The 12,900-nt window shown below is 48.6% G+C and overlaps 1 protein-coding gene across 1 annotated transcript in view; it reads left to right on the forward strand.

The window, feature by feature from the left end:
- The window catches only part of ALS2CL (ALS2 C-terminal like), a 100,312-nt gene that overhangs the window by 60,469 nt on the left and 26,943 nt on the right, over nucleotides 1-12,900 (forward strand). The window contains exons 17-18 of the mRNA XM_064703754.1: nucleotides 7,728-7,901; nucleotides 11,953-12,046. Coding sequence (XP_064559824.1) covers nucleotides 7,728-7,901; nucleotides 11,953-12,046 — 268 coding nt within the window. The remainder of the gene's footprint in view (nucleotides 1-7,727; nucleotides 7,902-11,952; nucleotides 12,047-12,900) is intronic.

The following is a 12,900-nucleotide window of genomic DNA, read 5'->3' on the forward strand; positions in this document are numbered from 1 at the left end:
GGGACAACGGGAACAGCGGGGAACAGTGGGGAACGATGGGGACAGCAGGGAGCGATGGGGAACAATGGGGAACAACGGGAACAGCGGGGTCCTGGGGACAACGGGGAACGATGGGGAACAGCGGGAACAATGGGGAACAGTGGGGAGCGATGGGGTGCTGGGGAACAGCAGGGAACAACGGGGAGTGGTGGAGTCCTGGGGAACAGCGGGGAACAGTGGAGTCATGGGGAACAACGGGGACAACAGGGAACAACGGGGAGCGATGGGGAACAACGGGGAACAACGGGAACAGCGGGAACAATGGGGAACAGCGGGGAGGGCGGGGACAGCGGGAATAATGGGAATAATGGGGTGCTGGGGAACAACGGGGACAGCGGGAACAACGGGGTCCTGGGGACAACGGGGAACGATGGGTAGCAGCGGGGACAATGGGAACAGCGGGGAGCGATGGGGAACAACGGGGAGGGCGGGGACAGCGGGAATAACGGGAATAATGGGGTGCTGGGGAACAGGGGGAACAACAGGGGACAACAGGGAACAACGGGGAGCGATGGGGAACAGTGGGGAGCGATGGGGTGCTGGGGAACAGCAGGGAACAACGGGGAACAGCGGGGAACGATGGGGAACAATGGGGAGCAGCGGGGACAGCGGGGTGCTAGGGACCAATGGGGAACAGCGGGGAACAACGGGGAACAGCGGGGAACGATGGGGAACAGCGGGAACAACGGGGAACAGTGTGGTGCTGGAGAACAACGGGGAACAATGGGGTCATGGGGAACAACGGGAACAACGGGGTCCCGGGGAACAACGGGAACGGCGGTGAGCGATGGGGGACAGCGGGAACAACGGGAATAACGGGGAACAATGGGAATAATGGGGTGCTGGGAAACAGTGGGGAGCGATGGGGAACAGCGGGAGCAACGGGGAACAATGGGGAACAGTGGGGAACAATGGGGTCCCGGGGAACAGCGGGAACAACAGCGGGGAATCACGGGGAGCTGGGGAACAGTGGGGAACAGTGGGGAACAACGGGGAACAGCGGGGAGCGATGGGGAACAATGAGGTGCTGGGGAACAGCAGGGAACAACGGGGAACAGGGGGAACAGTGAGGAATGATGGGGAACAGCGGGGAACAACGGGGAAAAACGGGGACAGCGGGGAGCTGGGGAACAACGGGAACCACAGGGAGCTGGGGAACAGCGGGGAATGATGGGGAACAGCGGGAAACAGCGGGGAACAACAGGGTCCTGGGGAACAGCGGGAACAACGGGGTGCTGGGGGACAGCGGGGAACAGCAGGGAACAACGGGGAACAAGGGGGAACAGCGGGGAACAACGGGGAACAGTGGGGAGCGATGGGGAACAACAGGGAACCACAGGGAAAAACGGGGTTCTGGGGAACAACGGGGAGCAATGGGGAACAGTGGGGTCCTGGGGAACAACGGGGAACAGTGGAGTCATGGGGAACAATGGGGAACAGCGGGAACAACGGGGACAGCAGGGAGCGATGGGGAACAGTGGGGAACAACGGGGAACCACGAGGAACAATGGGGTGCTGGGGAACAGCAGGGAACCACGGGGTCCCGGGGAACAACGGGGAGCAATGGGGAACAAGGGGGAACAATGGAGTCCTGGGGAACAACGGGGAACAATGGGGACAGCAGGGAACAACGGGGAACAATGGGGACAGCGGGAACAACGGGGAACAATGGGGACAGCGGGAACAGCGGGGAACAGTGGGGAGAGATGGGGAACAGCAGGGAGCAACAGGGAACAGCGGGGAACAATGGGAACAACGGGGACGGCGGGGAGCGATGGGAAACAGCGGGGACAGCGGGAACAATGGGGAACAATGGGGAGCTGGGGAACAACGGGGAACGATGTGGTCCCGGGGAACAACGGGGGACAGTGGGGTCATGGGGAACAACGGGGAACAGCTGGGAACAATGGAGAAGAACAGGGAATGATGGGGAACATCCCCACGGGGAGCTGGGGAACAACGGGGAACAACGGGGTGCTGGGGAACAGCGGGGAATGATGGGGAACAGCGGGGTGCTGGTGAACAACGGGGAACGGCGGGGTTTTGGGGAACAACGAGGTCCTGGGGACCAATGGGGAACAGCGGGGAACAGTGGGGTCCTGGGGACCAATGGGGAACAGCGGGGAACAGCGGGGTGCTGGGGAACAGTGGGGTCCCGGGGAATGGGATCCTTGGGGTCCTTGGGGAAGGGGATGGGCATCCTTGGGAACGGGGTCCTCGGGAAGGGGATCCTTGAGATCCTTGGGAACGAGCACCTGGGGAATGGGGTCCTTGGGATGGGATCCTTGGGAGCAGGGTCCTTGAGATCCTTGGGATGGGATCCTGGGGAACAGAGTCCTTGGGATGCTTGGGAATGGGATCCTGGGGAACGAGATCCTTGGGAACAGGACCCTTGGGATGGGAATCCTTGGGAAAGGGATCCTTGGGATCCTGGGAATGGGATCCTCAGGATGGGTTCCTCAGGAATGGCATCCTGGGGATCGGGATCCTTGGGAACGGGATCCTTGAGATCCTTGGGAACGAGCACCTGGGGAACGGGGTCCTTGGGATGGGATCCTCGGGAACAGGATCCTGAGGAATGGGGTCCTCAGGACAGGATCCTTGGGAGCAGGGTCCTTGAGATCCTTGGGAAGGGGATCCTGGGGAACGGGATCCTCGGGATGGGGTCCTGGGGAACAGAGTCCTTGGGATGCTTGGGAATGGGATCCTGGGGAACGAGATCCTTGGGAACAGGACCCTTGGGATGGGAATCCTTGGGATCCTGGGAATGGGATCCTCAGGATGGGTTCCTCAGGAATGGCGTCCTGGGGATCGGGATCCTTGGGAACGGGATCCTTGAGATCCTTGGGATGGGCATCCTGGGGAACGGGATCCTTGGGATCCTTGGGAAGGGGATCCTCAGGAACGGGGTCCTTGAGATCCTTGGGAACGAGCACCTGGGGAATGGGGTCCTTGGGATGGGATCCTTGGGAATGGGATTCTTGAGGTACTCGGGATAGGATCCTGGGGAAATGAGATCCTTGGAATGGGATCGTGGGGAACGGGGTCCTTGGGAATGGGGTCCTAGGGAACAGGATCCTGAGGAATGGGGTCCTCAGGATGGGATCCTTGGGAACAGGGTCCTTGAGATCCTTGGGAAGGGGATCCTGGGGAACAGAGTCCTTGGGATGCTTGGGAATGGGATCCTGGGGAACCAGATCGTTGGGAACAGGACCCTTGGGATGGGAATCCTTGGGAACGGGATCCTTGAGATCCTTGGGAAGGGGATCCTCAGGATGGGTTCCTCAGGAATGGCGTCCTGGGGATCGGGATCCTTGGGAACGGGATCCTTGAGATCCTTGGGATGGGATCCTGGGGAACGGCATCCTCGGGATCCTTGGGAAGGGGATCCTCAGTAACGGGGTCCTCAGGAACGGGATCCTTGAGATCCTTGGGAACGAGCACCTGGGGAATGGGGTCCTTGGGATGGGATCCTTGGGAACAGGATCCTTGAGATCCTGGGGAACGGGATCCTGGGGAACGGGATCCTCAGTAACGCGGTTCTGGAGAACAGAGTCCTTGGGATGCTTGGGAATGGGATCCTGGGGAACCAGATCATTGGGAACAGGACCGTTGGGATGGGAATCCTTGGGATCCTGGGAATGGGATCCTCAGGATGGGTTCCTCAGGAATGGCGTCCTGGGGATTGGGATCCTTGGGATCCTTGAAATCCTTGGGATGGGATCCTGGGGAACGGCATCCTCGGGATCCTTGGGAAGGGGATCCTCAGGAACGGGGTCCTTGAGATCCTTGGGAACGAGCACCTGGGGAATGGGGTCCTCGGGATGGGATCCTAGGGAACAGGATCCTGTGGAATGGGGTCCTCAGGGCAGAATCCTTGGGAACAGGGTCTTTGAGATCCTTGGGAAGGGGATCCTGGGGAAGGGGATCCTCGGGATGGGGTCCTGGGGAATGGGGTCCTTGGGAACAGGACCCTTGGGATGGGAATCCTTGGGATCCTGGGAATGGGATCCTCAGGATGGGTTCCTCAGGAATGGCATCCTGGGGATCGGGATCCCTGGGAATGGGATCCTTGAAATCCTTGGGATGGGATCCTGGGGAACGGCATCCTCGGGATCCTTCAGAATGGCATCCTCGGGATCCTTGGGAAGGGGATCCTCAGGAACAGGATCCTCAGGAACGGGGTCCTTGAGATCCTTGGGAACGAGCACCTGGGGAATGGGGTCCTTGGGATGGGATCCTTGGGAATGGGATTCTTGAGGAACAGGGTCCCCGGGATGGGGATCCTCAGGGATGGGATCCTTGGGAATGGGATCCTTGGGAAGGAGATCCTTGAGAATGGGATCCTCAGGATGGGATCCTGGGGAATGCTCTGGATCCAGTCTCGTGGGAATTCCCGGGAATTGATCCCAATGTGGATTTCTGGGCAATGGGACGGGGGGGGATGGAGCCCAGGGGGTTCAGTGCGGTGGGAGGCGGGGATGGATGTGGGACTGGAATCCTGGGATTGGGGCTCATTCCATAGGGAAACAGGGATGGATGTTGGACTGAAATCCTGGGATTGGGGTTAATTCCATAGGGAAGCAGGGATGGATGTTGGACTGGAATCCTGGGATTGGGGCTCATTCCATAGGGAAGCAGGGATGGATGTTTTCCTGAAATCCTGGGATTGGGGTTCATTCCATAGGGAAACAGGGATGGATGTTTTCCTGAAATCCTGGGATTGGGGCTCATTCCATAGGGGAGCAGGAATGGATGTTGGACTGGAATCCTGGGATTGGGGCTCATTCCATAGGGAAGCAGGAATGGATGTTTTCCTGAAATCCTGGGATTTGGGTTAATTCCATGGGAAAGCAGGGATGGATGTGGGACTGAAATCCTGGGATTGGGGCTCATTCCATAGGGAAACAGGGATGGATGTTGGACTGGAATCCTGGGATTTTCATGGAGTTAACTCCATAGGGAAGCAGGGATGGATGTTGGACTGCAATCCTGGGATTGGGGTTAATTCCATAGGGAAGCAGGAATGGAAGCTTTCTTGAAATCCTGGGATTGGGGTTCATTCCATAGGGGAAGCAGGGATGGATGTTTTCCTGAGATTCTGGGATTTTCATGGAGTTAATTCCATAGGGGAGCAGGAATGGAAGCTTTCTTGAAATCCTGGGATTGGGGCTCATTCCATAGGGAAACAGGGATGGATGTTGGACTGAAATCCTGGGATTGGGGTTAATTCCATAGGGAAGCAGGGATGGATGTTGGACTGAAATCCTGGGATTGGGGCTCATTCCATAGGGAAGCAGGGATGGATGTTTTCCTGAGATTCTGGGATTTTCATGGAGTTAACTCCATGTGGGAAGCAGGGATGGATGTTGGACTGCAATCCTGGGATTTTCATGGAGTTAATTCCATAGGGAAGCAGGAATGGAAGCTTTCTTGAAATCCTGGGATTGGGGTTCATTCCATAGGGAAGCAGGGATGGATGTTTTCCTGAAATCCTGGAATTGGGGTTAATTCCATAGGGGAGCAGGGATGGATGTTGGACTGAAATCCTGGAATTGGGGTTCATTCCATAGGGAAGCAGGGAATTGATGCTGGCCTGAGATTTTCATGGAGTTCATTCCATGTGGGAATGAGGGAATGGGAGTTTTAGTGTCATCCTGGGATTTTCATGGAACAGATTCCATGTGGGAAGCAGGGATGGATGTGGGACTGGAATCCTGGGATTGGGGCTCATTCCATAGGGAAGCAGGGATGGATGTTTTCCTGAGATCCTGGGATTTTCATGGAGTTAATTCCATAGGGAAGCAGGGATGGATGTGGGACTGGAATCCTGGGATTGGGGTTAATTCCATAGGGAAGCAGGGATGGATGTGGGACTGAAATCCTGGGATTGGGGTTAATTCCATAGGGAAGCAGGGATGGATGTTTTCCTGAAATCCTGGAATTGGGGTTCATTCCATAGGGAAGCAGGGAATTGATGCTGGCCTGAGATTTTCATGGAGTTCATTCCATGTGGGAATGAGGGAATGGGAGCTTTAGTGTCATCCTGGGATTTTCATGGAACGGATTCCATGTGGGAAGCAGGCATGGATGTTGGACTGCAATCCTGGGATTTTTATGGAATGAATTCCCCTTGGGAATCAGGAATGGATGTTTTGATGCCATCCAGCCCAAATTCCTCCCAAATCCCAGTTCAATTCCATCTTTTTCCCCCTCTAAAACATTCCCAGTTCCTCGGAACATCCATGGGACAGAAATTCCCTTTCCCTGAGCTAATCCTGGGAGCAGTTCCTCAACTCTTTTCCAGCTTTTCCGCAGGAATTCCAGGGAGATAAAGAATCTTAATTAGGAATATTTAGGAATATCCAGCAGTGCACGGAGCAGGAATTCAAAAATTTTGGATTATTTCTGTCCCGCTGGATTTTTGTTTTTCCTCAAAGGATTTTTATTGTCAGGACCAGAGGCTTGAAGGGTTTTTATGGAATTCCCATTTAGGAATTTCCATTTAGGAATTTCCATTTAGGAATTTCCATTGAGGAATTTCCATTGAGGAATTTCCATTTAGGAATTTCCGTTTAGGAATTTCCATTGAGGAATTTCCATTTAGGAATTTCCATTTAGGAATTTCCATTGAGGAATTTCCATTTAGGAATTTCCATTTAGGAATTCCCATTTAGGAATTTCCATTTAGGAATTTCCATTGAGGAATTTCCATTGAGGAATTTCCATTTAGGAATTTCCATTTAGGAATTTCCATTGAGGAATTTCCATTGAGGAATTCCCATTTAGGAATTCCCATTTAGGAATTCCCATTTAGGAATTTCCATTTAGGAATTTCCATTTAGGAATTCCCATTTAGGAATTTCCATTTAGGAATTTCCATCTAGGAATTTCCATTGAGGAATTTCCATTGAGGAATTTCCATTGAGGAATTTCCATTTAGGAATTTCCATTTAGGAATTTCCATTTAGGAATTTCCATTGAGGAATTTCCATTGAGGAATTTCCATTGAGGAATTTCCATTGAGGAATTTCCATTTAGGAATTTCCATCTAGGAATTTCCATTTAGGAATTTCCATTGAGGAATTTCCATTTAGGAATTTCCATTTAGGAATTTCCATTGAGGAATTTCCATCTCGGAATTTCCATCTCGGAATTTCCATTGAGGAATTTCCATTTAGGAATTTCCATTTAGGAATTTCCATTTAGGAATTCCCATTTAGGAATTTCCATTTAGGAATTTCCATTTAGGAATTTCCATTTAGGAATTTCCATTTAGGAATTCCCATTTAGGAATTCCCATCTATGGGATCCATTCAGGATTATCTGGGAGTGGTTTTGGTGGGAATGGATTTTCAGGATGATCCCATTCCATGGATTCTCCCAGGTGGATCCAAGCTGAGCTTGGAAAACTCCCAGGGATCCAGGGGCAGCCACAGATTCTTCGGGAATTCCATCCCAGCCAGGAATTCCTTCCCAAAATCCCATCTAAATCCCAATTTTTTCCAATGGGAAGCCATTCCCTGTGTCCAGTCCCTCTCCTGCTCTCCTGGAATTTTCCCTTTTCCAAGAAAACATTCCCAGCTCTCCCAGCCCTGCGTTTCCATCAAATCCCAGAGATTTGAGGGGGAAATCCACAAAAAATTTGGGAAAACCATGGAAAATCCCAATCCCGTGTTGTTTTCCAGCCAGCTGGGCCTGAAGGAATTCCCAGTGGAGAAGAGATGGACGGGAATCTTGGAGCAGTTCCTGGAATTCCTGCATTCCGGCTGCAAGGAGGAAATGGAGGAATCGTTCACGGGATTCCACATCCAAAGCAGCAAGGAGCTGAGGAAATCCCAGGAATATCTGTTCTGCCAGAGGTACCCAGGGAATCCCGGGAATTCCTGACGAAATCCCGGGAATTCCTGAGGAAATCCAGGAAATTCCTGTTCTGCCAGAGGTACTGAGGGAATCCCGGGAATTCCTGAGGAAATCCTGGGAATATTTGTTCTGCCAATGAGGGAATCCCAGGAATTCCTGAGGAAATCAATCCTGGGAATATTCTGTTCTTCCAATGAGGAAATCCCAGGAATTCCTTTCTGTCCTGCCAAAGGTACTGAGGGAATCCCGGGAATTCCTGAAGAAATCCTGGGAATATTTGTTATGCCAATGAGGGAATCCCTGAGGAAATTCAGGGAATTCTTGAGCAAATCCCAGGAATATCTGTTCTGCCAGAGGTACTGAGGGAATCCCGGGAATTCCTGAGGGAATCCCAGGAATTCCTGAAGGAAATCCTGGGAATTTCTGTTCTGCCAAAGAGAGAATCCTGGGAATTCCTGAGGAAGTCAATCCTGGGAATATTCTGTTCTTCCAATGAGGAAATCCCAGGAATTCCTTTCTGTCCTGCCAAAGGTACTGAGGGAATCCCAGGAATTCCTGAAGAAATCCTGGGAATATTTGTTATGCCAATGAGGGAATCCTGAGAATCCCAGAGGAAATCCAGGGAATCCCAGAGGAAATCCAGGGAATTCCTGAGGAAATCCAGGGAATTCCTGTTCTGCCAAAGAGAGAATCCTGGGAATTCCTGAGGAAATCCTGGGAATATCTGCTCTGCCGATGAGGGAATCCCGGGAATTCCTGAGGAAATTGAGCGAATTCCTGTTCTGCCAGAGGTACTGAGGGAATCCCAGGAATTCCTGTTCTGCCAAAGAGAGAATCCTGGGAATTCCTGAGGAAATTGGGAATATTCTGTTCTTCCAATGAGGGAATCCTTGGAATTCCTGAGGGAATCCAGGGAATTCCTGTTCTGCCAGAGGTATTGAGGGAATCCCGGGAATTCCCAAGGAAATCCTGGGAATATTTGTTCTGCCAATGAGGGAATCCCTGAGGAAATTCAGGGAATTCCTGTTCTGCCAAAGGAACAGGAACTTTTACTGAGAAATCCCGGGAATTCCTGGGGAAATCCTGGGAATATCTGTTATGCCAATGAGGGAATCCCGGGAATTCTTGAGCAAATCCCAGGAATTCCTGTTCTGCCAGAGGTACTGAGGGAATCCCAGGAATTCCTGAAGGAAATCCTGGGAATTTCTGTTCTGCCAAAGAGAGAATCCTGGGAATTCCTGAGGAAATCCAGGGAATTCCTGTTCTGCCGATGAGGGAATCCCGAGAATCCCTGAAGAAATTCAGGGAATTCTTGAGCAAATCCCAGGAATATCTGTTCTGCCAGAGGTACTGAGGGAATCCCGGGAATTCCTGACAAAATCAATCCTGGGAATATTCTGTTCTTCCCATGAGGAAATCCCAGGAATCCCTGAAGAAATCCCAAGAATTCCTGTCCTGTCAATGTGGGAATCCCAGGAATTCCTTTTCTCCCAGAGGAACAGGAACTTTTACTGAGGGAATCCCAGGAATTCCCGAGGAAATCCTGGGAATATTTGTTCTGCCAATGAGGGAATCCCGGGAATTTGTGAGGAAATCCTGGGAATTTCTGTTCTTCCAATAAGGAAATTCAGGGAATTCCTGTTCTTCCAGAGGTACTGAGGGAATCTTGGGAATTCCTGAGGAAATCGGGAATATTCTGTTCTTCCAATGAGGGAATCCCACGAATCCCTGAGGAAATCCAGGGAATTCCTGTTCTGCCAGAGGTACTGAGGGAATCCCAGGAATTCCTGAGGAAATCCTGGGAATATTCTGTTCTTCCAATGAGGAAATCCCAGGAATTCCTGTTCTCCCAAAGGAACAGGAATTTTACTGAGGGAATCCCAGGAATTTCCAAGGAAATCCTGGGAATATTTGTTTTGCCAAAGAGAGAATCCCAGGAATTCCTGAGGAAATCCAGGGAATTCCTGTTCTGCCAGAGGTACTGAGGGAATCCCAGGAATTCCTGTTCTGCCTGAGAGAGAATCCAGGGAATTCCTGGGGAAATTGGGAATATTCTGTTCTGCCAATGAGGGAATCCCGGGAATCCCTGAGGAAATTCAGGGAATTCTTGAGCAAATCCCAGGAATATCTGTTCTGCCAGAGGTACCGAGGGAATCCCGGGAATTCCTGACGAATCAATCCTGGGAATATTCTGTTCTTCCAATGAGGAAATCCCAGGAATCCCTGAGGAAATCCCAAGAATTCCTGTCCTGTCAATGAGGAAATCCTGGGAATTTCTGTTATGCTGAAGAGAGAATCCCAGGAATCCCTGAGGAAATCCAGAAAATTCCTGTTCTGCCAATGAGGGAATCCCAGGAATTCCTGTTCTCCCAAAGGAACAGGAACTTTTACTGAGGGAATTCCGGGAATTCCTGTTCTGCTGAGGAAGAAATTCTGGAAATTCCTGTTCTGCCAGAGGTACTGAGGGAATCCCAGGAATTCCTGAGGGAATCCTGGGAATATTCTGTTCTTCCAATGAGAGAATCCCCGGAATTCCTGAGGAAATCCTGGGAATTCTTCTTCTGCCAAAGGAACAGGAACTTTTACTGAAGGAATCCCAGGAATCCCAGAGGAAATCCAGGGAATATCTGTTATGCCAATGAGGGAATCCAGGGAATTCTTGAGCAAATCCCAGGAATATTTCTTCTGCCAGAGGTACTGAGGGAATTCTGGGAATTCCCAAGGAAATCCTGGGAATATTTGTTTTGCCAAAGAGAGAATCCCAGGAATTCCTGAGGAAATCGGGAATATTCTGTTCTTCCAATGAGGGAATCCTTGGAATTCCTGAGGGAATCCAGGGAATTCCTGTTCTGCCAGAGGTATTGAGGGAATCCCGAGAATTCCTGAGGAAATCCAGGGAATCCCAGAGGAAATCCAGGGAATTCCTGTTCTGCCAGAGGTACTGAGGGAATCCCGGGAATTCCTGAGGAAATCCTGGGAATATTTGTTCTGCCAATGAGGGAATCCCGGGAATTCCTTTTCTGCCAATGAAGGAATCCCAGGAATTCCTGAGGAAATCAATCCTGGGAATATTCTGTTCTTCCCATGAGGAAATCCCAGGAATTCCTTTCTGTTTTGCCCAAGGTACTGAGGAAATCCTGGAAATTCCCAAGGAAATCCTGGGAATATTTGTTATGCCAATGAGGGAATCCCGGGAATCCCTGAGGAAATCCAGGGAATTCCAGAGGAAATCCAGGGAATTCCTGTTCTGCCAGAAGTACTGAGGGAATCCCAGGAATTCCTGAGGAAATCAGGAATTTCTGTTTTGCTAAAGAGAGAATCCTGGGAATTCCTGAGGAAATTCTGGGAATATTCTGTTCTTCCAATAAGGAAATTCAGGGAATTCCTGTTCTGCCAGAGGTACTGAGGGAATCTTGGGAATTCCTGAGGAAATCGGGAATTTCTGTTCTGCCAATGAGGGAATCCCACGAATCCCTGTAGAAATCCAGGGAATTCCTGAGCAAATCCCAGGAATATCTGTTCTGCCAGAGGTACCGAGGGAATCCCAGGAATCCCTGAGGAAATTCTGGGAATTCCTGTTCTGCCAATGAGAGAATCCCAGGAATCCCTGAGGAAATCCTGGGAATTTCTGTTCTGACAATGAGGGAATCCTGGGAATTCCTGAGGAAATCCAGGGAAATCCTGGGAATATTCTGTTCTTCCAGTGAGGAAATCCTGGGAATTCCTGAGGAAATCCTGGGAATTCCTATTCTTCCAAAGGAATGGGAACTTTTCCTGAGGAAATCCTGGGAATTCCTGCTCATTCCAAGAGGAAATCCCAGGAATTCCTGCTGGCAATGCAGACCCACATTCCCACCCAGGAGCGCTGCGCAATTCCAAGGATTTTCCAGGAAAAATGGAAAATTCCCGCTCAGGAAAAAGGAGCAGGAATTTCTCCTGCTGGGATTCCTCCACATCCATGAAAAATGAATTTATTAAAAAATTTTAATTCCCCTTTGGAATTTGCCAGTTGGGATTTATCCGTTCACTCCTCAATTCCCGTTTTTCCAGAGGTTCCGAGGAATTTTCTTGGAAAATTGAGGAGATCCTGGAAGATCTCCCGGAGCACCAGGAGCTGGAGTCGCTCCGGAGTTATTTGGAGAAGGTGAGCAGAGAAATTGTTTAATAAAATTATATAAAAATTAATAAAATTTTAAATATTAAAATGATCAAAATCCAGGATTTGATGGAAAATAATTGAATAACAGAGAATTTATCAAAGAAATAATTTCATAGTAGAAGATTTATTAATAAATAGAGAATTAAATAATACATTTTACATTAAATATTAAATTTATTTATAAATATTATAAATATATAAATAGTATAAAAATATAAATATTATAAATATATAAATATTATAAATATATTCTAAATTATAATATATTGTAAATTAGGGATTTATTTATAACAAAGGAATTTATATTAAAAAAAGGAAATTTAATAATGGAGAATTTAATAAGAAATAAGAAATTTCTATGATAAACAGGGAATTTAATAATGGATAATTTAATAATAAACAGAGAATTTATTAATAAATAGAGAATTTTTTAAAAAACATTTATTAATAAATAGAGAGTTTAGTAATTAATAGACAATTTTATTATGGAGCTTTAATAAATAGGGAATTTAATAATGGAGAATTTAATAATAAACAGAGAATTTATTAATAAATAGAGAATTTAAAAATAAAGCATTTAATAATAAATGGAGAGTTTAGTAATTAATAGAGAATTTTAAAAAAACCATTTAATAATAAATAGAGAGTTTAGTAATTAATAGACAATTTAATTATGGAGCTTTAATAAATAGGGAATTTAATAATGGAGAATTTAGTATAATAGAGAATTTAATAATAGAGAATTTATAGGGAATTTAATAATAAAAATAAAATTTAATAATAGAAAATTTATATAATACAGAATTTAATCATAAATTGAGAACTTAATAATAAATAGC

This window comes from Zonotrichia leucophrys, chromosome 2 (assembly GCF_028769735.1).
Source record: "Zonotrichia leucophrys gambelii isolate GWCS_2022_RI chromosome 2, RI_Zleu_2.0, whole genome shotgun sequence".
NCBI classification, from domain to species: Eukaryota; Metazoa; Chordata; class Aves; order Passeriformes; family Passerellidae; genus Zonotrichia; species Zonotrichia leucophrys.